The sequence below is a fragment of the Scyliorhinus torazame genome, chromosome 6 (genome assembly GCF_047496885.1).
Source record: "Scyliorhinus torazame isolate Kashiwa2021f chromosome 6, sScyTor2.1, whole genome shotgun sequence".
NCBI lineage: Eukaryota > Metazoa > Chordata > Chondrichthyes > Carcharhiniformes > Scyliorhinidae > Scyliorhinus > Scyliorhinus torazame.
In genome coordinates, this window is record NC_092712.1 from 124,271,304 (window position 1) to 124,297,878 (window position 26,575).

Here is a 26,575-nt window from a genome sequence, read left to right on the forward strand (position 1 = left end):
TCAGCCATTGCACTGAGCAATTCCTCATTGTTGGTGATTTCAACCTCCATCTCAATTTATCATGCTTCTCTGAATTCACTGCCCTTTTGTCCTCTCTTAATCTTCTCCTCCATATCAAACTTCCCGACCCTTATTCTCGGCAACTTGCTTTGCCTTGCCATCTCAAATCACTCTGCTACTCATAGTGTGCCAATACAGGTAAGGCCATCTCTGATATTTTCCTTATATTGCTCACTAACCAAATATGCAACCTCCTACCAACACTTCTTGAGCAAAGATTTGGGGCATACTGGGGGGGTAGCGAGGGTGAAAGAGAGTAACAATTTAGTGGGGGAAAATAGAAACAAAAAGGGAGGTGACGAGTGGTTGAGAAATTGATTGCCATAGAATTACTGCAGTGGACGTCCAGTGGCGGCATGTAGGTGGAAGTCGCACCTTTGGTGGTGCCTTTGGCCGGGATTATCCACCGGCGGGATGCTCCGTTTTGCCGGCAGCCCGGGGGTTTCCCGACAGCATGGGGCTGCCCAACAATGGGATTCCCCATTGACCAACCGGAGTAACGGAGCATCCCGCTGGCGGGTTGAGGCAGAAATGTGGCGCGACGGAGCAACCCGCCATTTGTTTTTTGGCGCTTCGTACCCAGTTTTTAGGGAGATTTTCTCTTGATCATTTGTGGGAAAACTTAAGGCAACCATAGGATGTCGAAATAACAGAAAAAGAATACAGGAAAAAAGGGGCCGAGCGAAAGCCCACCGGCGAGCTCGGTGGGGAGGTGAGCGGGAGGAAAGATGGCGGGAGCAAGCTCACCAGGTGGGGACCTGCTCATTACAGTGGATAAGCTGGTCAAAGTGATGGCGGGGGAGTTTGAGCGGCTGTTTTCAAAACATTTTGATAAGCATCGAATGGAGATGATGACCTTGCTCAAGGAGTGCGTGGGTGAGACACTTGCTATGATGAACGAGGCTTTGGCAAAGACATCGACAGTGGGGCGGGGCAAGGAGAGGTGTTGAAGGGGGTGGAGGAGGCATTGTCGCTGCACAGCAACCAGTTCACCTCAATGGGAGAGGAGCAGCAGAGGGTGGTGGAGTATAACAAAGGCCTAGAGCCAAAGTGGAGGACCTGGAGAACAGATCATGAAGGCAGAATCTAAGGATCTTGGGCCTGCCTGAGGGGCTGGAGGCCTACGGAATATTTTGCGGAGATGTTCGCTAAGTTGATGGGGGAGGAGGAGGACCCGTCCATCTACGAATTGGACAGAGCCCACCGGTCACTCCAGGTGAAACCCAAGGCGAACGAGCCACCAAGGGCTGAGATCGTCTGCTTCCACAGCTATCAGGTGAAGGAGAAGGTGCTGAGATGGGTGAAGCTGAAACGATAGAAGGTGGTGGTATGCAGATATATCAGGATCTCAAGGCGGAGCTGGTGAGAAAGTCGGCAGCCTTGGGTCGGGCAAAGGCGGAGTTATATAAAAGCAACGTGAAGTTTGGGGTGGTCTACCCAGCAAAGCTGAGGGTCCCACATAACTCCAGAGACTACTATTTTGAGAAGGCGGAGGCATTCATGAAAGCTGAAGGACTGGGACTGAATTGAGTTTGGACTCAATTGAGTGTGGAAGGCAGAATATTCTGCGATTGAAATCTCGGAAAATGCTCCAAATTGGGTGGATGTGGTCCTGGAGAAGGGGCCAGCACAGAGGCCTGCCTGGAGGCTGGACGTGGGGTTGTTGGCGGACCCAAACCTTTGCACTAAAATGGGAACGGTGATTGAGGACTATGTAGGGATTAATAGGAATGGAGAAGTGTTGCTGTCAGTGGTTTGGAAGCATTGAAAGCAGTAGTGAGGGGTGAGGTTATCTTGTTAAAGGCTCAGTTGGACAGGGAGGCAAGAGAGGAGCGGCAACAGTTGGTAGAGCAAATTTTGGAGGTGGGTGGAAGGTATGCAGAGGATCCAAGTCCAGATCTTCGGGTGAGGAGGATGGAGCTGCAGACGAGGTTTGACCTTTTTGTCAATGGGAAAGGTAATTTGGCAACTAAGGCAGGCAAAGGGGGATGTGTATGAGTATGGGGAGAAGGCCAGTCGCTTGTTGGCAGGCCAGCTCTGCTGGCAGGATGCAGCAAGAGAGATTATTCGGGTCCAGGACAGGACAGGAGTGGGTGGTGGTGAATAAGGTGTTTGAAAAGTTTGATAAGAATCTGTATAAGTCGGAGTCTTCGGAGGATGAGTCAGACATGAGGGAGTTTCTGGGGTGGTTGGAGTATCCTGAGGTAGGAGAGGGCAGAGTTGGAGGAGCCTGTGGGGATGGAGGAAGTGCAGGCAGCTTTAGTGAAGATGCAGACGAGTAAGGCACCAGGATCGGATGGATGGCCGGTGGAGTGTTCTAAGAGGTTTTTGGAGCAGTTGGCGCCGCTGCTGATGGAGATGTTCAAGGACGCAGTAGCAAAGGGGGTACTGGCGGAGACTATGGATCATACGTCCATTTCTCTGTTGCTGAAAAAGGATATGGACCTAGAAGAGTGTGGGTCATACAGGCCAATATCGTCACTGAATGTGGATGCCAAGATTCTAGCAAAGGTGTTGGCGTTTAAGTTGGACGGGTGCCTCCCGAAGGTGATTGGGGAAGAGCAGATAGGGTTCATGAAGGGCAGACTGTTGTCGTCTAATCTGCGGCATCTGTTGAATGTGGTGCTTTCTCTGGCAGAAGGAAAGGAGTTGGAGGTGGTGGTGTTGCTGGATGAAGAGAATGCGTTTGATCGTGCAGGGTGGAATTATTTGTTTGCGGTGTTGGAGCGATTTAGGATTGGGCATAAGTTTGTGGCTTGGGTGAAAGGATCCAATGATGAGTGTGCATACAAACAAGATGAATTCAGGGTTATTTCCTCTGCACAGGGGAATGAGACAGGGGTGCCCCATGTCCCCCCTTCTGTTTGCGCTGGCAATAGAGCCCTTGGCCATAGCGCTGAGGTGCTTGGATAAACGGAGGGGGATGCGGGGGGAGCATAGGGTGTCCCTGTACGCTGATGATCTGCTGTTGTGTCTCTCCAGTTCGGGCTCATCAATGGGGGCGATAATGAGACTGCTTAGGAGAGTTTTTTTTTCAGGCTACAAGTTAAATTTGGGAAAAAGTGAGTGTTTTGTGATAACGTCTCCGAGGGCGGGGGTTGGGTGGGAGGGGGTTGCCATTTCGGGTGGCAACAACCCACTTTAGGCATCTGGGAGTGCAGAAAGCATGGGGCTGGGCTCGGCTGCGTAAATTGAACATTCACAAGTTTGTTAGACAGGGTTAAGGTGGATTTGCTGATGTGGGATAGCCTTCCCCTATTGTTGGCAGGACATTAAGATGAACATTTTTCCAAAAACATTTTTTTAATGCGGGGTGGAGGTTGATTTAGTCGTTTGTGTGGGAGGTAAGGTGATAAAGATTAGGAAGAGGGTGCTCCAGATGTCCTCCTCGTTACTGGAGGAGGTGTGTCAGTGATAGGGTTGGGGGGGCGGAGGGGGATCGTCTCGGCGATTTATGGGAGGGTTTTGGATGTCAAGTGGGAAGAGGAGCTGGGAATGGAGCTATAGAAGGGACTGTGGTGTGAGGTGCTGCCTCGTGTGCGAGGCTGGGGTTGATACAGCTAAAGGCAGTGCACAGACCACACCTGACGATGTTGAGGATGAGCCGGTTGTTTGAGGGGGTGGAGGATATTTGTGAATGTTGTGCGAGGGGCCCAGCCAATCACGTACATATGTTATGGTCCTGCCCGAAGTTGGAAAAGTTTTGGGGGTCGTTCTTTAGCACCATGTCGCCGATGCCGCTTGTGGACTTAGGAGCTCAGTCCCCTGGGGCCATATTAAGGGTGTCAGACTTGCTGGAGATGGGAGCGGGGGCAGATGTTTTAGCCTTCGCCTCGTTGATTGCCCGCAGGAGGGTTCTTTTTGAGTGGAGGTCAGCTTCTCCACCTTGTGCCTCAGTATGGCTGGGGGATCTAATGGAATTGTTGTATTTGGATAAGGTAAAATTTGCTCTGAAGGTGGCGAGTGAGGGGTTCCACAAGAGATAGGGTTTGTTTGTATTGCATTTCAGGGAGCTGTTGCTGCCAACTGCTGGTGGTTGGGGGGGGGGGGGGGGGGGGGGGGGGGAAACGACTGGGGTTGTGTTTTATTTTGGGTTGGTTTTGTTTTGTAAATATGATGGCCAGGTTTCTCCGTCCCGTCGGATTTCTCAGTTTCGCCGGCTGGTCAATGGGGTTTCCCATTGTGGGGAAGCCCCACACCGTCAGAAAATCCACGGATTGCCGGCAAAACGGAGAATCCCGGCGACGGAGAATTCATCCCTGTGTGTTTTATATGTTTAATTGTTAAAACATTAAAATTTGAATAAAATATTTTCCAACACGAATTACAGCAGTGTATGAGGGACTAGACGATAGACAGTTTGGAGTTTGAAAGTATGGTTAGAAATGACCTGGGGGGGGGGGGGGTTTGAATAGAAGAAAATGTTGGAAGGGCGAGGGGGCAAGAGAATTCAAACTGATGAGTCTTGTTTCTTTACTTGTCATGGAGATGTATCTGAGCCTTCAATAACTAAACCTGACCTTATTTATAGCTGTCGTCAAAACTACTTCACAGCTAATTCTTCCAATTAAATGTTCTCACTTTTTTATTCTCTGATGACTGAATTCACGAATAGCTTCAATATTGTTTAGCCTATCTCATCCAATTCTAATGGTGAGAAGCATCTTTGTTTAGTCTATGCACTGTTGTTTCCCTTCTTAATCTGTTGATTACCATACTATAAGGGGACAGTTGTAGATTTGCTTCACATTGTTTAATAATAATAATAACCGTTTATTGTCACAAGTATGAATTTGCTGTGAAAAGCCCCTAGTCGCCACATTCCGGCGCCTGTTCGAACTTCTGCTACTTCTACACTAACAGAAAATGACTCATTGTACATCACGATTGTAAAAGCCCATCCATGAATGTTAATTGTTAATTTTCTTACCTAGCCACTTTTATTAATTAATTATGTAACTTGCAATTACAATAAATCCCTGTAGCCAAGTCCTAACACCAATTACCTTTTATCCTGAAAATTGTAGTAATTGAACTAACTTTGCATTCTTGATGGTTTTGAAGAATATGAATCCTGTTTCTGAAGCCTTGTGCAAGTTGTACAAGCCCCCTCTCTGACACTGGGCTGGCCAATCTCATGCTCATCTTATTGAGCAGCTCTGCAACAGTTAACAACTGCCCCAGATATTTTCACCACAAGGAAATTGAGTCTGTCACCTCTGAACTACTCATTTGAACAATATACATCAACAGACCTGCTAATTCAGGAGGTGCAGACAAAGAAGGCTACTCTGTATGAAACAAAAGGGCACCTTACTCGTTTTTAAAAACATTTAATTAAAGGCATTTTCAATATAACATAACGAAGGAATACATATGCCAACCGGGGCAACAGGAAACAACCCCCCTCCCGCACTGCACACCCCTTCCTTGTAGAGGACAGCCCTGATCCGATTGAAACCGGCCCACTGCTTGGCAACTCCGCACCCAAGTCTTGGTAAATCTTCAGCTGGTTTCCTTCCCAGGACCACTTTCTCATTTCTGTCGCCCACCTCAGTATTTTTTCCTTGTCGTGAAAATGATGCAGCCACACCATCATCGCCCTTAGTGGCTTCCCTGCTTTCGGGGGTGATGGCGTCAAAGACCCCCTACCCCACCAACTTCTCGAACATATTTGCCACATACCTTGTGGTCTGCGTTCCCTCAATCCCTTCAGGCAGCCCCACAATCCGGGGATTCTGCCTCCGGGAATGATTCTCCAGATCCTCCACCTTCTCACTCAACCTCTTCTGATTCTCCGCTGCAAGCACCATCTCTGCCTCCAACGAGGCCAGCTGGTCCTCTTGCTCTCCCACCGATTCCGCCACCTTCTGGAGCACCAGACCCTGCACCTCCAGCCTCTGCTCCACTCTCTAAATTGCCACCTTAGGCGGTTCCACTACCTTCGCCCAATCCTCTGAGGCCTCCTGCCTCTGCTGCTGGAACATAGCGTTCAAGAGGTCCATCAGTTGCTTAGTAGGCCATTGGGCCGACAGCGATACCCCAGAACTCTCCGCTATCTTTTCCTCTGTCACACCTCGAATAATCTCTCAGCCAGGCTGCTGCCTCTTTCTCGTTACATTCCTCGTCTGGTAAGCCATAAACCGGCCCCGCTGACGGAGCACTTCTATTTTTCAGTGCTCATGCACCTCATCCCAGCAAACACCCCTTAAATCAGGTGAAAAGGGACCAAGCAATTCCACCTCGAGCAGGAGCCACCAAATGTGCGACCACTCATTCCACGGCCACCACCAGAGGTCAAAAGTCCACCCTTCTCAAAAGCTGATGTAAGCCCAATATAATTTAGACAGTGCTAAGGTATTTGTGTGATTAGGAACTTGGATACATGCCTGAAAGAAGACGGCCGCTTTGAAGTACCTGTTACAAAGGACACACAAGATACATGTCACATATTTGGCTCATGTTAACCAAAAAATGATTTGCCTTTAATTCATTACCTGGTCCTTCATCAAAACAATCATACTTAATGCATTTTGTTGGGGGCGGCACGGTGGCGCAGTGGTTAGCACTACTGACTCATAGTGCCAAAGACCCAGGTTCGATCCTGGCCTCGGTTCACTGTCCTTGTGGAGTTTGCACATTCTCTCCCTGTTTGCAAATGTGCCCCTTAATTGGAAAAATTAAAAAAATATATACAAAATGCATTTCCTGCCAGAGTCTACTGAACACTTACCATTCGTGGTTATACTGCAGCATGGCAGTAATTCAAGCAGGAATTTAAAATACTATCACAGATATCTTAAAGTGGTTTGGCACAGGAAATCTTTGGAAGACAACTTTGTTGCTTAATGCTTAATGTTGATTCATGGTTGGAAAGGATAGGCTACACTACAGATTAGGCAGACAAATATCATTGTGAGGTTAAATTCAATACTGGGACAAAATGCAAAACTAGTGCAGTGACCATGCCAGAAATGTATTTCATCAGTCTCATACATATTTGCAAGTAGGTGTCCTATGCCACAATTGTTGCAATCTGATTTCAACCCAGTCATTTACGTCTCTTCCCACCACTAATCCGCATGTATGAATAGTCTCTCAAAGCCACTGAAACATTATTTAGTGGCATGTTCAGTTGCAGTGAAGTGAATATTATAGAATCTGTGACAGTGTGCTGTTTGAATTACCAAGAGGATTTCCAATTTCCAGGTTCCAGATTTCTTTTTTCTGATATTCTTTGCCTTTCCTACCCTATTCAGTGGAAAATAAATCTGTCAGCGCTCTGCCCTTGCAAAGGCATCAGGAATATGCAATTGTCATCTGTTAACTACAGAACAATAATTCAGTTATATGAGACACCTGTTGTGAATAGAAACGTTCAGCAGTAAATGTGAAAGTAGTGATCAAATGCCGTATGTATTAATTGAACAGTTCTGCGCAAATAGCAAAAAATCATATGCCTGTATCAGTTAAAATCAACACCCTGAAAGTATTGTTATGGGCCAGGGTTTAGAGAACCCCAAAGTGTATCATGGAGTTCACCTGACCCATAACTTTTAATAGATTGTGGTATGGGGAGCACACGGCCCACTCTACAGGTGTGGTAGAGCAGAAATGGAAAAGTATTTTAAAAGCAAAACAATGTTTATTCTATGAACTCAAGTTAACCTTTCTAAAACATACAGTGAACATCTTAGCAACCATTAATTCAAATACAACCCCCAAAGAATATAACACTAAGTAATCCTTTAAGCTTTCTTTTTAACATCCATAAGACTTAAAACGCCTTTAACCAGAAGCACATCAGGTTAAAGTCAATACTGTTATTAGTTTTAAATCACCAGGATCGATTTACAGTCTTTAGACTACAGAGAGAGATTCATACACCTTCTGGCTGTGACTGCAGCTATCCAGCTCTGAAAACGAAACTAAAACACACCCTGCAGCAAACAGCCTAAAACGAATGTAAAAAGCTGACAGACAGCCCAGCTCCACCCAGTCTGTGGGGCTGTTTAGCACAGGGCTAAATCGCTGGCTTTGGAAGCAGACCAAGGCAGGCCAGCAGCACGGTTCGATTCCCGTAACAGCCTCCCCGAACAGGCGCCGGAATGTGGCGACTAGGGGCTTTTCACAGTAACTTCATTTGAAGCCTACTTGTGACAATAAGCGATTTTCATTTTTCATTTCATTGCACTCTCTGACATCACTGCAGTAATAAGCACCCATTTCTTAAAGGTACTCTCACTATAGATACTTATATACACACCCATTTATAAACACCCATTTCTTAAAGGTACTCTCACTACAGATATTTATATACACACCCATTTACAAACACCCATTTCATAAAGGTACTCTCACATGATACCTCCCTCCAAGACAAAAAACCCCATCAACTTCAAGACGGTTTAATGTTTCACCTTTTCACTATCCTTTAAGAAATGCACACAGTAAATATACTTTTTTGTTATATATAAGCAAGGTTTTGTGGACCTTATCAGATTGAAAGGAAATTAAATGAGGTGAATTATGTGGTAAAAACACCAGATCGAAGGAAGACTCACCGAGTGTGTCATGTGAATATGCTTAAAAGGTACTTTGAAAGGGAAGGAGAGAAAAAGGAGGTTTTAATGATTCTAACTCAAAGTGACAAACCAAATCCAGATGACTGTGAATTTGACATACCTCAAATTAAATTGGAAAATGAGGATGTTCTTAAAAATTGGGATGAATTGTTCAGTTACCTTCCAGAGAAAAAACAAACTGACCTGAAAGAGTAATTGATATCACATGGGCAAGTTTGTAGAGATACATTGACAAAATTTAACTACATCTTTATGAAGTCCAGGCCAATAAAAATGTTTTTGGATTTTAGCTCGAGTTTTCCTTATTCCCAAATGACCTCCCACTGGTATCTCATGTGCAACTCGCAACACCTCTCTGTACCCTACCGGCAATAATACTTGATACTGCATATGTAAACGTCTCCATTTTCTCATCAAGACAACACTTTTACGGTAATAACATTCTGGTATACACTCAGATTCCTCTTCCGCGTATGCTTTCTGATACATCCGTTTTATTTCTACATCTTTCTGTTGTAACTCCGCCAATTTTCGTAAACTAAAAATATCCGCCTCATCCTCCACCTGTTCTTGTTCTTTTTCAACCATCTGATCAAAAATCATTTCTGATAATTGCACTTCAACTTCATCTTCACTCTTTGGATTTCTCCTCTTGTTTTAACCTGTGACTTTGCGACCTTGTCACTACACAATCCGGAAAAATACCAGGATATTCGTCCTTCAACACTTCAGTTGTCTGATTTTCCACTGGCTTATCAACTACAGTAGGCATCACTCCCACCTGCGATCCAGCTATATCCTTACCCAAGATAAACTGTATTCCTGGACAAGATAGTTTCTCTATTACTCCTACTACCACTTCACCACTCTTCACTGGACTTTCCAACCTTACCTTATATAATGGAACACTATTCCTCTCATCCTGAATTCCACATATTGCCACCTTTACTGGCAACATTCTTCCCAAACTACATAATTCTTCATCGCTTACCATTAAAGATTGACTAGCTCCCGTATCTCTTAAAATTGTGACTTCTATACCTGCTCCTCCTGATACACATGAGTAAACTTTACCAACACAAGTAAATTCTCTAAAGAGATCTGGCACCTTCTTATCAATCACCTCTTGATCAGGCTGTACAATCTTTTGCACCTCCTTCGCTTCACTTGGGCATTCCTTTACCACTTTAACAAACCCCACTGTCTTATCCCGTTTTACCACTTCAGCCTTCCCAGTGCTTTTCTTCAACCACCAACACTGTGACTTTACATGGCCTAGTTTATTACAGTGAAAACATTTGAAACTTTTCATTTCTTTTCCACCCTCCTGGATTTCTTTTTTAATCTGAGGTACACTCTCTTTATTGTCTCCCATCAGATCACCTTTACCTTTACCTCTTGAGTATTTCTCATGTCCCCAGTTTCTATCCCTCACCGAAACCAAGCTTTGATTGATGAACTAATTCAAAATCATCTGCCATTTCTGCTGCTAATCTCGCAGTTTTAACCCTCTGCTCTTCCACATGAATTCTCACTACATCAGGAATTGAATTTTTAAACTCCTCCAAAAGTATAATTTCTTTGAGAGCTTCATACGTTTGGTCCATTTTCAAAGCCCTTATCCACCTATGAACTCTGTTTGAGCCTTTCAAACTCCATGTATGTTTGACCAAATTCTTTCCTTAAATTGCTAACCCTTTGTCTGTAAGCTTCAGGCACTAGTTCATATGCACCTAAGATGGATTTTTTCACCTCCTCATACGTCTCAGATACCTCCGGTAGTGATACAAACACTTCACTAGCCCTACCTACCTGCTTTGTTTGAATCAGTAATACCCACATGTCCTGTGGCCATTTCATTTGTTTAGCTACCTTCTCAAATAAAATGAAAAAGGCTTCTACCTCCTTCTCGTCAAACCTTGGCAATGCTTGGACATATTTAAATAGATTCCCACCAAGTCTTCGACTATGACACTCTTTCTCACTATCCTCATCACTATCCACCAACCGTACGTTTCCCTTTACGTCTGCCAATTTTAACTGACTGTCATGTTTCATGGCCATTTTCTGAAGTTCAAACTCTCTCTCTTTATCTTTTTCCCTGATCTGTATCTCCCTTTCTCTTTCTTTTTCCTCTCTCTCTCTTTCGTATTCTAGCTGCTTTAATTCTTTCTCATGTTCCATTTGTTTAATTTGTAACTGAATTTTTGCCATTTCCAATGAGTCAAACTGTATCTCAGGTAACTTTAAATGTATAGCCACCACCATAATGACCTCATCTTTTCGCATTTTGTCAGGTAATGTTAACTGCAATGTTTTTGCCAAATCTAACAGTCTGCTTTTAGTCTCTGTCCGTAAGGTACTGCGTGTGACCGTCGCCACCCGCAAAAACTTCTGAGCCTCTGAAAGTGTCATTGTCCACAACACACTCCCCACTTAAACTAAAATATCACACCTGACAAGCAACCACAATATGCTCACCCCTCACTGTCTTTAAGTTCACAAAACCAATCCAATAGAGATACTTTTATCCCCCTCGAGCCCCCAATTTGTTTTGGGCCAGGGTTTAGAGAACCCCAAAGTGTATCATGGAGTTCACCTGACCCACAACTTTTAATAGATTGTGGTATGGGGAGCACACAGCCCACTCTACAGGTGTGGTAGAGCAGAAATGGAAAAGTATTTTTTAAAGTAAAACAATGTTTATTCTACAAACTCAAGTTAACCTTTTTAAAACATACAGTGGACATCTTAGCAACCATTAATTCAAATACAACCCCCAAAGAATACAACACTAAGTAATACTTTAAGCTTTCCTTTTAACATCAATAAGACTTAAAACACCTTTTACCAGAAGCACAACAGGTTAAAGTCACTACTGTTATTAGTTTTAAATCACCAGGATCGATTTACAGTCTTTAGATTACAGAGAGAGATTCATACACCTTCTTGCTGTGACTGCAGCTATCCAGCTCTGAAAATGAAACTAAAACACACCCTGCAGCAAACAGCCTAAAACAAAAGTAAAAAGATGACAGACAGCACAGCTCCACCCACTCTCTGACATCACTGCAGTAATAAGCACCCAATTCTTAAAGGTACTCTCACTACAGATATTTATATACACACCCATTTATAAACACCCATTTCTTAAAGGTACTCTCACATGACAGTATGTGGTTTTCTTTGTGTCAGAATGACTAAGGCAATAACATTTTTCGGCTTTGATGGAGAAATGGGTTTAGGTCTATATAAATACTTACCACTTCATACGCAGTAACGACTTTCTTCAAGACTTCTGGGATTACTCCTTGGGGCTCCATTGAAGGGTAATCATCTTTTAGATTCAATACCACAATAGGTATATTATCACTGTTCAGAAGTGTTGACAATGCCATAAAGCACTGTATTAGATTAGAAACCGGGGAGAGGCCACATAATTCCTTGAAAGAAACTATTGCATTCTGAAAAAGAAAATAAGTTAAAGTTAACAATGTGAAAATGTAAACACGTTTTTGATATAATTTTATGATCAAAATCAAAATGCAAAGAAGATACATCTGAGTTTCAGCTGGGATAGCAATTCTTTAATAAAGCTCAAGAAAACTGGTCAGTCCGATAACCGCAGTTTCTTGAACTCGGGTAGCTATAAATCACAAGAATCAAAATCCCTCTGTTTGTGAACAATCCATCACATGAGACTACTCAATTAGTCCTTGGAGGAAGTTAATAGGCCATTTATTATGCAGTTGGAACCAGCAGTTGTTTATTTTGGAGATTAAAAATATCTTTTTGATTTAGAACATCTTCAATTGTTAGTTATAAAAACATTGAAGACTTCCGGTTGCGGCGATGACCAGCTAAGCCGCACGTTTCGGCGGCTCCAGCTCGAACGGACCTTCGGGCTCTTTTAAGAGCCCCAACGGGGAATTTTTTCGGGACGAAACCCGGTGTGGGGTGAGACAACAGGGAGTCCCTCTCAACGAAAAAGAAAAATATCGGCGGCGGCGGCCAGATCACGAGGAATCGTCGAGGACAGGGGCAGAAGGAAAAAGGAGCAAGATGGCGGCGGAGAGAGTCCAGGCGACATGGGGGCCGGACCAAGACAAATTTTTGAGACGGTGTGTGGAGCTGCTTAAAAAGGAGGTGCTGGCCCCGATGCTACAAGCAATTGAGGGGCTTAAGGAGGCACAAAAGACCCAGGAGATGGAGCTCCGCGTGGTGGAGCAGAAGGTGACGGACAACGAAGACGAGATCCTGGGCCTGGCGGTAAAAACGCAGACGCACGAGGCGCTCCACGAAAAGTGCATTGAAAGGGTTGAAGTCCTAGAAAACAGATAACGGAGAAAGAACCTTCGGATCCTGGGTCTCCCCGAGGGAGTGGAAGGAGCGGACATCGGGGCTTACGTGAGCACGATGCTACGCTCGCTAATGGGAGCTGAGGCCCCCTCGGGCCCCTTGGAAGTGGAAGGGGCTCATCGGGTCCCTGCGAGGAGACCAATGGCGGGAGAACCACCTAGGGCGACGATCGTGCGATTTCATCGCTTCAATGACAGGGAGGTGGTTCTGAGATGGGCCAAAAAGGTACGAAGTAGTAGATGGGAGAATGCGGTGGTACGGGTGTACCAGGATTGGAGTGCGGAGGTGGTGAGAAGGAGGGCGAGTTTTAATCGAGCCAAGGAGGTGCTACACAAGAAGGTGAAGTTCGGGATGTTGCAGCCGGCGCGACTGTGGGTCACGCACCAGGAGAGGCATCACTACTTCGAAACGGCGGAAGAAGCATGGACCTTCATTAAAAACGAGAAACTGGATCAGAACTGAGGGACTGATGTTGGAGGGGAAATGACAATGCCGATGTATATAGAGATAAAAACATTGAAGATGGAAACAAAGCCGTTTCACTTATCAGGGTGTCATGTAAAGCTATCCCCAGGAATACATCCAACAAGAGTTGGCAACTCTAATTTCAGAAGACTGGCTAAAAGCCTGGTAAAAGAGCCGAATTTTAAGAAGAGGTGGAAAAGCGATTGAGGGTTAGGAAGAAATATGAGTTGGGGGCCGAGACAACTGGAAGCATGGCTGCCCATGATGGGTGAAGGTAAAGGGTATGCACAAGAATCCAGAGTTAGATGAACAAAGAGTACCGGCAGGGATGGGTGCTGATGGCGGGGGTTTGACAGAGGGAGGGGCAGTGGGAGTTGGGGCCAGTTGAATTTGGAGGCCTAAGGATATTACGGAGATAAGAAGCAGCAACATCTTTAAGAAATTAAAAAATGTAAACACAAGCATGAGAATTTGGGGCAAAAGGAACTGGGAACCAACATATATACATGCACACATTATTATTTTATTGGATGTGGACATCACTGGCAATTCCTAACTGCCCTTCAACTGAGTAGATTGCTCGGCCATTTCAGAGGGCCTGTAAGCTATACCAGGTCGGAACAGCAGGTTTTCGTGCCTAAATGGATTTTTACAGCAATCAATGTTACTTACCTTCCAGATTCATTAATTGAATTTAAATTCTCCCAACTGTCCTGTTGGGATTCAAACCCATATCCCCAGAGGATAGTCTGGGCCTCTGGATAATGTCCAGCTACTAGTTCAGTGACATCACCACAGCATCACTCCCACCTCCAGCAGGTGTTACTGCACACCAATAAAGAGAGGAACCCTGGATGAGTCTTTTACCATCCCTAGCATGCGTACTGCAGCAAACTGCACTGTCTCCACTGATGTTCCAATTAAGTGCAGGCAGTTTGCAAAAACAAAATATTCTAATAATCAAACTACACAACAGGAGAAACACTGGCTTTTGATCCATATGTTTAACATTGTCAGACACTCGGACATTGTTAATTCCTGACTAGCCTGATAAATGTGTAGCCTGTTGGGTGTCCTCGGGAAGTGTTAGAATAGGTGTCAGCTTGCAAATGCAATTTCTTCCACATTCGCAATGAAAGTGCTGCAGGACATATGAAAATACTGGATTGAAGCAAAATAGGCAAGGAATTTAAAGTAAGAAAGAAGATGTCTAAAATTAAACACTCTCCCCATGTCTGCGTAGGTTTCCTCCGGGTGCGCCGGTTTACTCCCAGTCAAAGATGTGCAGCTTAGGTGGGGTTACAGGATTACGGGGATGGGATGGGGGAGTGGACCTAGGTAGGACGCTCTTTCAGAGGATTGATGCAGGTTTGATGGGTCGAACGGCCTCCTTCTGCACTGCAGGGTTCTATGAAACCAATTTGTAAAACATTACTACTCAATACTATAAATGATTACAATTTGAATTTATGCACCTGAGCAACTCAAATATCAGCAAACATTTAGCATTCATTCCGTTTCTATCATGTCATAACTACAGCAGTATAATATTTGCTCAGAAAGCTGCTCAGAAAATTAACCAATGCTGTAGAATAACCCAAAGTGCACTCAATATGCATGTAGCCTTGAACTTTAAACGTAATAAAGGCTTGTTTAAATGCCCTCTAGACCTAGCCTGCAATTGCAAAATTAATTATTACCGCACATTCTCAATTCAACCAGTCCCTCTGGCCTCTGTAATGTGCAGACGGCCCATTGAGGCAGCGAGATGATTCTTGGAACAACACAATATATGGCTGATTTGTGACAAAAATCAATAAACCGAGGAAGAAATTATTGTCTTGTAGTATACGGGGTCATTTAAAGACTGTTGTAGCATTAGTGCATTGAAATTACATTTGTAATTGGATTTCTTTTCCAAAAATAATGTGAAATGAAAATGAAAATCGCTTATTGTCACAAGTAGGCTTCAAATGAAGTTACTGTGAAAAGCCCCTAGTCGCCACATTCTGTTCGGGGAGGCTGGTACGGGAATTGAACCGTGCTGCTGGCCTGCCTTGGGCTGCTTTCAAAGCCAACGATTTAGCCCTGTGCTAAACTAGCCCCTCATCATTCATTGTACATGTACAGTGAATGAAATGAATATACATGAAGATTTAACAGTAACTTTCAAAAGGCAATTGGATAAATACTTCAAAAGGAAAATTTCTGCAGTTATGTGAAAAGTGCAAGGGAATGAGACTAATTGGACATCGTTTTCAAAGAGCAAGCCAGGGCACGACATACTGAATGGCCTCCTTCTGTACTGTATGATTCTATAATCTTCACTTTCAACATTTGTATTTTTAAAAAGTAGATGAAGATAATGTAGTTTGTCTGTGAATGAGGACACAGGTAATAGCTTATACAGTTTACTACTGTAGTACTCCACTGCTCTTCAATGCAGTGTCTGCATCAATGCGGCCTCCCCCACATCCCATATCATTATTTGTGCACAGGTTGCTTGGCAATATGTAAATGAATGCATATTCTACATCTTACCTGTTTTAGTTTGAACAATATGTAACTGCATGAAATAATACTACAGAAAATGGCAGGAAAAAAAATGGAGAACTCAAAGGCAGAAAACACTTACTCGAGCTAAAGCTAGCACAAAACCCGAACGGTCCCTCCCCCCTTCTTGAAGAACAGTATGTATATATATTTAGGTTAGTACGTGGTATTTTAACTTGAGGTTTGGTCTGCTCAGCCTCCCTAAGTGTGTCGTCACACAAAGTAGTTTGCTCTGGGAGGCAGCTGGGTTAATGTCCACATGGCGGATAGCACCAGGTGAGCATGAGGTGGGCAAGGTGGCTGCAGGGTCTGTTACCTGGTAACAGGATGAGCCTCTGTCTCAGCTGGTGTAGGAGGCAAGGACTGTAAATTCAGGGTATTACCCTCTGTGGCACTTGGCGGGGCTGGTTTAGGCACCTGAAGCAGCTGCTGTTGGTTCCTGACATATAGGGTGGGATTCTCCGACCCCCCGCCGGCACCGGAGATTCGGTGGGGGCAGGAATCGCGCCGTGCCGGTTGGCGGGCCCCCCACCCCGGCGATTCTCCGGCCCGCGATGGGCCGAAGTCCCGCTGCTGCTATGCCGGTCCCGCCGGCTTGAATTGAACCAGGTCTCTTACCGGCGGGACCAGGCGGCGCGAGCGGGATCCGGGGTCTTAGGGGGGCGCTTGGTGATCTGGCCCCGGGGGGTGCCCCCAGGGTGGCCTGGCCCGCGATCGGGGCCCACCGATCCACAGGCAGGCCTGTGCCGTGGGGGCACTCCTACTACGCATCGGCCGTGTAGGTCTCCGCGATGGCCGACGCGTAGGTGACCCCCCCCCGCGCATGCGCGCGGATGACCTCAGCAGCCGCTGACGCTACCGTGCATGCGCGGATTCCCGCCGGCCAGCGGAGTCCCTTCGGCCCCGGCTGGCGTGGCGCCAAAGGCCTTCCACGCCAGCCGGCGGGGCGCCAATCACTCCGGGGCGGGCCTAGCCCCTAAAGGTGTGGGCTTGGCCTCGAAAGGTGCAGAGTTCACGCCACCCCATCCCGCCGGGACCCCCCGCCCCCGCCGGGTAGGGGAGAATCCCACCCATAAAGCGCCATCTGAGGCTACCATGTAGCTATTGGTTTGGGGAGCATGGTTGCCCACAACAGTCATTATGTCATAGATCTGACTCTCCATAAGATATAAGATATAGGAGCAGAATTAGGCCATTTGGCCCATCAAGTCTGCTGCCATTCGCTCATGGCTGATCTGATCCTTAACTCCACCGTCCTCTGGTTGTCCGACCTATCGGAATTTCTCCAGATTGGAGCCATTCACTCAGTTGTTCCAAGAGCTGTTTGTAGCCAACAGCCAATAAGCAGAGAGAGGGAGGGGGAAGTCATGGTAAAACAACAAACACAAACGAAAGGCGGGGGGAGGGGGGAATAAAGAGGCATGGAGCCCAACCATGCCCAGCACATAGCAAAATACACGGCATCACGCCATCCCAACAGGAACAGGGAACAGGATTCTCTCAGCCCGAGGCCTGGCCAGGGAATCCCTGCGACTGGCGTGAATCACGCCACACCGCCGGCACGTGATTTGAATCGGCACCATTGGCACCGGCGTGGTTGGCGCGGCGCCAGTCGGGGGCAGCCCCGCCGATTCTCGTAAAAAAGCCGAGTCCCGCCGGCGCCGTCCACGCCAGCACTCAGCCGGCAGGATCTCGGCGTGGAAGGGTCGGGGGGGGGGGGCGGCCTGTGGGGGAGGGGGTCCGACCCGGGGGGGGGGGGGGGCCTCCGATGTGGCCTGGCCCACGATTGGGGCCCACCAATCGGCAGGCCGGCCTCTCTGGCTGGCGGTCTCCTTTCCTCCGCGCTGGCCCCTGTAGCTCTGCGCCATGTTGCGTCGGGGCCGGCGCGTTGAAGGAAGCCACTGCGCATGAGCGCGTTGGCACCAGTGCCACTGCGCATGCGCGGATCCCGCAGCGCCCAGTTGATGCCGGGATCAGCAGCTGGAGCGGAGTGAACCACTCCAGTGCCATGCTGGCCCCCTGTAGGGGCCAGAATTGCTGATCCTGAGGCCGTGTTGACACCGTCGAGAAACGTGACGGCTTTTCCGACCGCGTCAACACTTATCCTCAGGGTCACAGAATTCCGCCTAGGATAAAAGAACCGATGAGGGGAGAGGGCACACCTGACGACTAGAAGGGGAGGGGGGGTCAGGAAGAAAACGGGGAGAGGGAAGCAGGGGACTGATCCAACTAGAACTAAATGCCTACTGGAGAATGTAAAACAAGAAGCTGTAACCGTTGTAAATAACGAAAGGCAACCAATGTAAATGATGGAAGATGACCAATGAGTATATATCTTTTTTGTTTTCGATGTATTTTCATGCTTCCCTTTGTTCTGTATAAGATGGAAAATCCTTAATAAAAACTCGGCCCATTGGGGGCGGAGCATCACGGGTGGGCCGGCTGATGATGCATCAACGGCACTGCGACAGTGCGCAGCACACACCACCGGCCATCGCGGGCCGGAGAATCGCCGGGGGGGGGGGGGGGGGGGGGCCGCCAACCGGCACGGCGCGATTCCTGCCCCCACAGAGGCCCGGATTCCGGCATCGGAATAGATTCTCCACCTGATCACCGATTACGATTTTGGAGAATCCCACCCCATGTCTCTGGAATCAACCTAGTGAACCTCCTCTGAACTGCCTCCAATGCCACTACATCTTTCCCCAAATAAGAGGATCATAAACTGTGCACAGCAGTTTGCATTTTCACTGTCTGGCCTGGCTCCAGAGGCTGAGTTTGCAGGTGTTGCAATCACAGTAGCTCTTCCTTCTTTGCAGTTGTTTCCTGCACATTTGTTTTCACTTTAGATTGCAGCAGGGTTTTGGCAATAGGAATCATAGTCCTGGTGTGTCTAGAGAACATTCTCTGTGCTGGTGAAAACAGATCTTCCCTTGGTAGGTTGCGCAGATTATGCAATGCAGCATAAAAGTGGTCATGGAGGCATTTTTTGAAGAGGTGCTTTGCTGAATGTGCTGCACACTCTACCAAGCCATCTGATTGTGGGTAAAAAGGGCTGCTTGTAAAAAGGGTTCAAAGTCCCATGTGTGCCAAAAGTCTTTGACTGCCCTGCGCACAAGCTGCCTGGCATTAGCTGTTGTGGAATGCAGGCACAGCAAAGAGTCTCTTCAGCTCCCGGATTACTGCGATGCTCTTCATGTCAGGTAAGTAATCAACTTCACACCACCCTGAAAATGAAATGAATCGACAATGACCAGATACTGTCCCATTCCAGTCAAATATATCTGCTGCCGTGAGGGACCATGGAAGGTCTGGAATCTCATGACGGTGCAGTGGTTCTTTAGTATGGTGAGGCTTGAACGCATTGTATGGTGCACACCTGGGCACCTCCTTCTCTAAGTTTCACTGTCAGTGACAGCCTTCAATGCAAATACCACTGACCTGCCATTCTGGATGCCACTGTTCCAAGCGCGTGCTAAGACGAATCAGCCGATAAGTGTTCGGACATCGAAGCATCGAAAGACTGAAGGGGCTGAAAGTAGGTCTGTTGAATTCACTGTTGTGGGGCTTCTGCCAGCACCATTGCACATCCTGGTGCAGGGGTGCAGTCACTTTGGTGAGCAAGGAATGAACTTTGATAGGTAGTTTGTCATGCTGAGGAAGTGCTGCAGCGCATGTTTGTCACCAGGACTGAAAGACTGCCATATGGTCTTGGTATTATCTTGGTCTGGCTTCACACCATCGACAGTCAGCTGGTGGTCCATGTAGAGGAGCTCACTGACTCCGAATTTGCATTTGGCAGGGTTCTGCTTCAATTGTATGGTTCTGATTCTGTTGAAGACCAAACGCAGACGTTCATCATGCTCCTCCACTGGAGAAAATTAGGATGTCATCAACGATAATTTCACTAAGTTGCCCTGCGAAGAGCTCTGTGGACCTTTGGAAGGCCTCACCACCAAGGCAGATACCATAGAGCATTTGCAAGAATCTGTATCTGCCTACTGGAGACATCAATGTCGTAAGCTTCAAGGATTCTTTTTTTAAAAAATGTTGTTTTAGAAATTTTGACAACCCAATTATTTTTTTCCAATTAAGGTGCAATTTAGCATGGCCAATTCACTTACCCTGCACATCTTTTTGGATTGTGGGGGTGAGCCCAACGCAGATACAGGGAGAACGTGCAAACTTCACTAGGACAGTGACCCGGGGCCAGGATTGAACCCGGGTCCTCGATGCCGTGCTAACCACGACGCCACTATGCTGCCCCTTGCTTCAAGGATTCTTTATTGAGCGGGATTTGGCAATATTCGCACTTTGCATCCAAGATGCTGAAGATCTTGGCATTGGGCAAGTCGGGTATGAATTGTTCAACTGTCTTCATAGGATGGTGAGGTCACAGAAGTGCTTTAAGATGAACAGGGTTGATAGAAATTCTGCCAGCTTTCGTAACTGCAGCTACCATCGTGGAAACCCATTCCGTGGCCTCACTGATGGGGGTGAGAACATCCAGTCTTGTCATTGTGTGGTTCATCTATTACCTTCACTTTCATGGAAATGAGTACTCAGCTAGGAACTCAGACAGTGTCTTAGTCTTATCATCTAGTCTTATGTGGTATATCATAGATATGGAAGCAGATTCTGGATAGATGTAGAAATAATAGGGTTGCTGTAGTAGGAGACTTTAATTTTCTTCGTATTGACTGGAAATCCCTTAGGGCTAGTGGTCCAGATGGTGAGGATGTCCAGGAAGGTTTTTTGGAACAATATATGGACAGTCCGACCCGAGAGGGGGCTATACTGGACCGAGTACTCGGGAACGAGCCCGGCCAGGTCATCAAAATGGCAGTGGTGGAACATGTGGCGAACAGTTACCACAATTCCATAAGCTTTCGGATACTCATGGAACAGGACGAGTGTTGTCTTAGGGTTAAGGTGCTAAATTGGGGGGAGGCTAACTATAACCAGATGAGGCAGGATTTGGAGGCTGTTGTTTGGGAGAGGTGTTCGAGGGTAAATCCACATTTGGCATGTGGGAGTTTTGAAAGGAACAGTTGATGGGGGTGCAGGACAGGCATGTGCCGATGAAAAGGAAAGACAGGAAAGGCAGGATTCAGGAACCGTGGATGACCAGGGAAATTGCAAGTCTAGTCAAAAAGAAAAAGGATGCATACATGGGCCGGGATTCTCTGAGTCCTCAACGGGTCAGAGAATCGCCTGGGGGGGGTGGTGGCCGTGAGAATCCAGCCACACCGCTCCGATGGCGGGCCGCCAATTCTCTGGCGACCGGAGGAATCGGTGGCAATCGCGCCTGCGCGGTTGCCGCGCCGCTGGTCGGGGGCGGTTGAAAGTGGCCTCCGTGGCGATTCTCCGCGCTCGATGGGCCAAGTGCCCGCCGAGTCCCACCGGCGTGGTTCACATATGGTCCCAGCGGGACCTCGGCATTCTGGCTGCGGGGCCGTCCTGGTGGGGGGGGGGGGGGGGGGGCAGGGGAATCTGACTCTGGGGGAGGCCTCCACGGTGGCCAGGCCCGCGATTGGGGGCTACCGATTGGTGGGTGTGCTCATTCTGGGGGGATGGCTATGTTCCTCCGCGCCGGGCCCCTGTGGGGCTCCGCCATGTTGCATTGGGGCCGGCGCGGAGACGGCAACCACGCGCATGTGCGGACCCGCGCCGGCCGTGCAGGGCGGCTTTCGGCGCCGGAGCAGCGCACAGCACTCCAGCACTGTTCTAGCCCCCGAAGAACAGGAGAATTACTGGGCCTGGAGGCCCGTTGACAGCCGCGTCGCTCGCGCCAGTTTTGACGCCGGCGTCAACACTTGGCCACCAAATCGGAGAACCCCGGCCATGAAGTCTAGGCAACTAAAAACAAATGAAGCACTTGAAGAATACAGGGAAAGTAGAAAAGAGATCAAACAGGGAGATAGGATGGCAAAAAGGGTCACAAAATGTCCTTGCATACAGGATTAAGGAGAATCCCAAGGCATTTTAGATGTATATTAGGAACAAGAGGGTAGCTAGAGAAAGAGTTGGTCCACTCAAGGACAAAGGAGGGAAATTATGCATAGAACCAAAGGAAGTAGGTGAGATCCTTAATGAGTACTTTGCATCGGTATTCACAAAGGGAAGGGACACCTTGATTGGTGTGGTCTCAGAGGGATATGTAAACACTTTAGAACAAGTCATTATTACGAGGGAAGAAGTGCTAGGTGTGTTAAAAAGTATTACGGTAGACATATCCCCAGGGTCAGTTGGCATCTATCCAGATTGCTGAGGGAGTCAAGAGATGAAATTGCTGGGCCTCTAACATATATCTTTGTTTCCTTGTTGGCCACAGGTGAGGTCCCAGACGTTTGGAGGATAGCCAATGTCGTCCTGTTATTTAAGAAAGGTAGCGAGGATAACCTGGGTAACTATAGGCCAGTGAGTTTGACGTCAGTGATAGTGAAATTGTTGGAAAAGATTCTCAGAGATAGGATCTATGCACGTTTGTAAGCGAATGGTCTTATTAGCGACAGACAGCATGATTTTGGGAGGTCATGTCTCACTAATTTAATTGAGTTTTTTGAGGAGGTAATAAAAATGATTGAAGAGGGAAGGGCTGTGGATGTTGTCTACATGGACTTTAGTAAAGCACTTGATAAGGTCCCTCATGGCAGGCTGCTGCAAAAAATTAGATCACATGGGGTCAGGGGTGAACTAGCTGAATGGATTCAGAACTGACGTGGCCATAGAAGATAGAGGGTAGCAGTGGAAGGATGTTTTTCCGAATGGAGGTTTGTAACTAGTGGTGTTCCACAGGGATCAGTACTGGGACCTCTGCTCTTTGTAATATATATAAATGACTTGGAAGAAAACGTAGCGGGACTGATTAGCCCAAGTTTGCGGATGATACTAAGATTGCTGGAGTTGCGGATAGTGATGACGATTGTCAGAGAATACAACAGGATATAGATAGGCTGCAAAATTGGGTGGAGAAATGGCAGAAGGAATTTAACCTGGACAAATGCGAGGTGATGCATTTTGGTAGATCCAATTCAGGTGGAAGCAATAAATAAATGGCAGAACCATCAGGAGCATGGATACACAGAGAGGTCTGGGCATGCAGGTCCACAGATCCTTGAAAGTGGCAGCACAGGTGGAAATGGGGGTAAAGAGAGCATATGGCATACCTGCCTTCATAGGACGAGGTATCGAGTATAAAAGCTCGAAAATTATGTTACAGTAATATAGAACATTGGTTAGGCCACATTTGGAATCCTGGATGCAATTCTCCCATCGGGAGACTAAGTGCCGACGCCGGAGTGAAAACCGGAGTGTTTCACTCCGGTGTCGGAGGCCGTTCCCAGCCCCCTATTCTCCCGCCCCCGGGGGGCTAGGAGCGGCGCCGCGTCATTTACGCGCGCCGGGCCTTGGCGCCACATAAAAGCGGCGCCGCGTAAGTGACGTGACCGGCGCCGCGTAAATGACGTCACCCGCGCATGCACGAAATGGCCGGCGCCAACCCGCACATGTGCGGTTGTCGTCCTCCCCGAGGCCGCCCCGCAAGAAGATGTCGGATGGATCTTGCGGGGCAGCAGAGGAAAGGAGGTCCTCCTTCAAAGAGACCGACCCGCCGATCGGTGGGCACCGATCGCGGGCCAGACCCCTTTTGAACCCCCCCCCGGTGCAGAAACCCCCCTCGCCCCCCCACAGGCCGCCCTCCAGCATTCCCGCGCTGTTCCCGCTGGCAGCGACCGGGTGTGGATGGCGCCGGCGGGAACCTGTCGTGTTGGGCAGACCGCTCAGCCCATCCGGGCCGGAGAATCGCCGCTCGCCCATTACCAACGGCAAGCGGCGATTCTCCCAGCGGCCAGCCGTGATTCGCGCCGCGCCGGTTTGGGGAGGGTGGGAGAATCGCGTGCGGGCGGCGTGGCGGGACTTGCGCGCTGTCCAGGCGATTCTCCCACCCGGCGTGGGGGTGGGGGTGGGGGGGGGGGGGGAATTCCGCCCCATGTCCAATTCTGATCACCACACTACCAGAAGGACATGGAGGCTTTGGAGAGAGTACAGAAAAGGTTTAACAGGGTGTGTCAGGTATGAAGGGTATTAGCTATGAGGAGAGATTGAATAAACTGGGATTGTTTTCCCTAGAGAGACGGAGGCTGAGCGGCGACTGGATAGAAGTTTATAAAATTATGAGGGGTATAGACAGGGTGAACAGTTGGAGGCTTTTTCCCAGGGCGGAAATGACAATTACAAGAGGGCACAAGTTCAAGGTGAGGGGAGACAGGTTCAGTGGAGATGTGTGGAGAAAGCTTTTTGCACACAGGGTGGTGGTGGCCTGGAATGCACTGCCAAGTGAGGTGGTTGAAGCAGATACGTTAGCGACCTTTAAGACATATCTGGACACACATGAACAGACGGGGTATAGAAAGGTACAAGCGGTTGGTCTAGATAGGACACGTGATCAGTGCAGGCTTGGAGGGCCGAAAGGCCTGTTCCTGTGTTGTACTGTTCTTTGTTCTTTATAACAGGCAGCTCCCCAATAATAATAATAATAATCTTTCTTAATGTCACAAGTAGGCTTACATTAACACTGCAATGAAGTTACTGTGAAAATCCCCAAATATCACAGTCAACATTCCTGCATCACTGGTGCTTGTCGCTGTAAAGTGTGTATGTCCGGCCCACGGTAGATTACTCCTAGTGCAATTATGTCAGGGAGACCCAGCAGTGGTTTAACATCCAGGTTGACTACGTGGAATTGAAGCTTGGCCTGCATGCAGTCCAGGGTGACTATGCCTTCTGTGTACATGTCCTGTCCACAATATGCAGCAAGATTGACTTTGTTGATGGAAACAATTGCAGCACAGTGCTTGATTTTCTTCAGCAGCAGCTTCTTTTTCTTAATATTTTAAAATAAAATACAGAAAAGAGCAAACAACAGCAGCATCAGTAACCAATAGACAATTAACACTAGCCCGCCATACCACCCCCTCCACCCCCTTTTTACACCCAGTCCCCCCCAAAACCCAAACAACCCCCCCCCACCCCGCCCCTCTGACATACTAGTGCTCCTTAAGGAAGTCGGTGAACAGCCTCCACCTTCTGGAGAACCCCTCCTCCGCCCCTTTTACGGTGATCACATGGACATGGTTCGCCGGTCCCCCTACACACCGCCCACACCTATCTTCCATCCCTGAAAAAAACCGGCTCATCCTAGACCCCTTCATATGAGCCCTAGCCACTATCTTAAACTGTATCAGAATCAGTCTTGCACATGGCGAGGACAAGGTTTATCCTCTACAGAGCCTCACTCCACACCCCAGCTTTCATCGCCCCATCCAACTCCTCCTCCCACTTGCGCCAGACCTCCTCCACCGGGCTGCCTTCCTTCTTCCCAGATATATCAGACACCTTGTCATCGCCTATCTCATCCTTGGATAGCAGCTTGTCCTATAATGCTGGAGGTGGCAGCTGCGAGAATGAACCTAACTCCTTCCTCAAGAGGTCCCTCATCTGCAGGTACCTGCACCCATCCCCCTTTGCCAGCAGGTACATCTCCTCAAGATCCTCTGGTGTGTGACTCGGGCTGGGTACAGCACCCAAAGCTTCACTCCTTCCTTGATCAGGACTGCTTTGACCCTGTGAACCCAGCCCGGAGCTTAGCCAGCTCCGCACCCAGATCCTGGCAGACCCAAATCACATTCCTAGATTCCTTGTCTCCTTCGCCTATCGCAGAAGCTTCTCCTTGTCCAGATATCTGTGCAATCGTATCACCATCGCCCTCGGCTGCTACCCGCTTTCGGCCTCCCCGTCAGCGACCTCTGCCCTCGATCCACCTCGGGAGTGGGGGGATTCTGTCTCCTCGACCGATTCTGACACCAAATCGTCCACTTTGTTCTCCAACCTCTTTTGGCTCACCGTCACCAGCGTGCGTAATCTCCGCCTCCAACGAGGTCAACCGGTCCTCATGGTCCACCACCAACTCTTCCACTTTTTGGAATAACGCACTATGTGCCTCCAACCTCTGCTCCATTCTCTCAATGGCTGCCTGAATCGGGTCTGCCATCTTAGCCAGGTCCCCTGAGGCCTCCTGCCTTTGCTGCTGGAACTTGGCATACAAAAACTCCACCAACTGTTCCTTGGACCACTGAATGGACAACAATGCCACAGAGGTCTCCGTCATCTTTCCTTCTGTCGCATTCATTGAAAGTTCTTGGTCTGACTATTGATCCTTCCCAGTTGCACTCCTTGTTTGATAGGGCTGAAACATGCCCACCAGAAGGAGAATCCTTAGTTTTGTCTGTTCCTGAATTTAAACCAGCAAATGTGGAACAAGGACCAAAATATTCTGCGTCAAGCAGAAGCCACCAAATGTGTGACCAATCACTCCATGGCCACCACCGGAAGTCTCAGCAGCCACTTCAACAAAACTTTACATTTTGCCCTGGTATCAATTTTGTTTGGCACTGTTGTGAGCAATGTTGAGCGTTGTGAATATTTCATCCTTTTCAGTGATAAGGGCAACTCACGGTAGAATACTTCCAGAGGCTCAAGGTTTTCTATTTTTC

General features: G+C 47.8%; 1 protein-coding gene across 1 annotated transcript in view; it reads right to left on the reverse strand.

Moving 5' to 3' along the window:
* Positions 1-26,575, reverse strand: part of plcl2 (phospholipase C like 2) — a 442,931-nt gene that overhangs the window by 111,226 nt on the left and 305,130 nt on the right. The window contains exon 4 of the mRNA XM_072508755.1: positions 11,909-12,109. Within this exon, the coding sequence (XP_072364856.1) occupies positions 11,909-12,109 (201 nt within the window). The remainder of the gene's footprint in view (positions 1-11,908; positions 12,110-26,575) is intronic.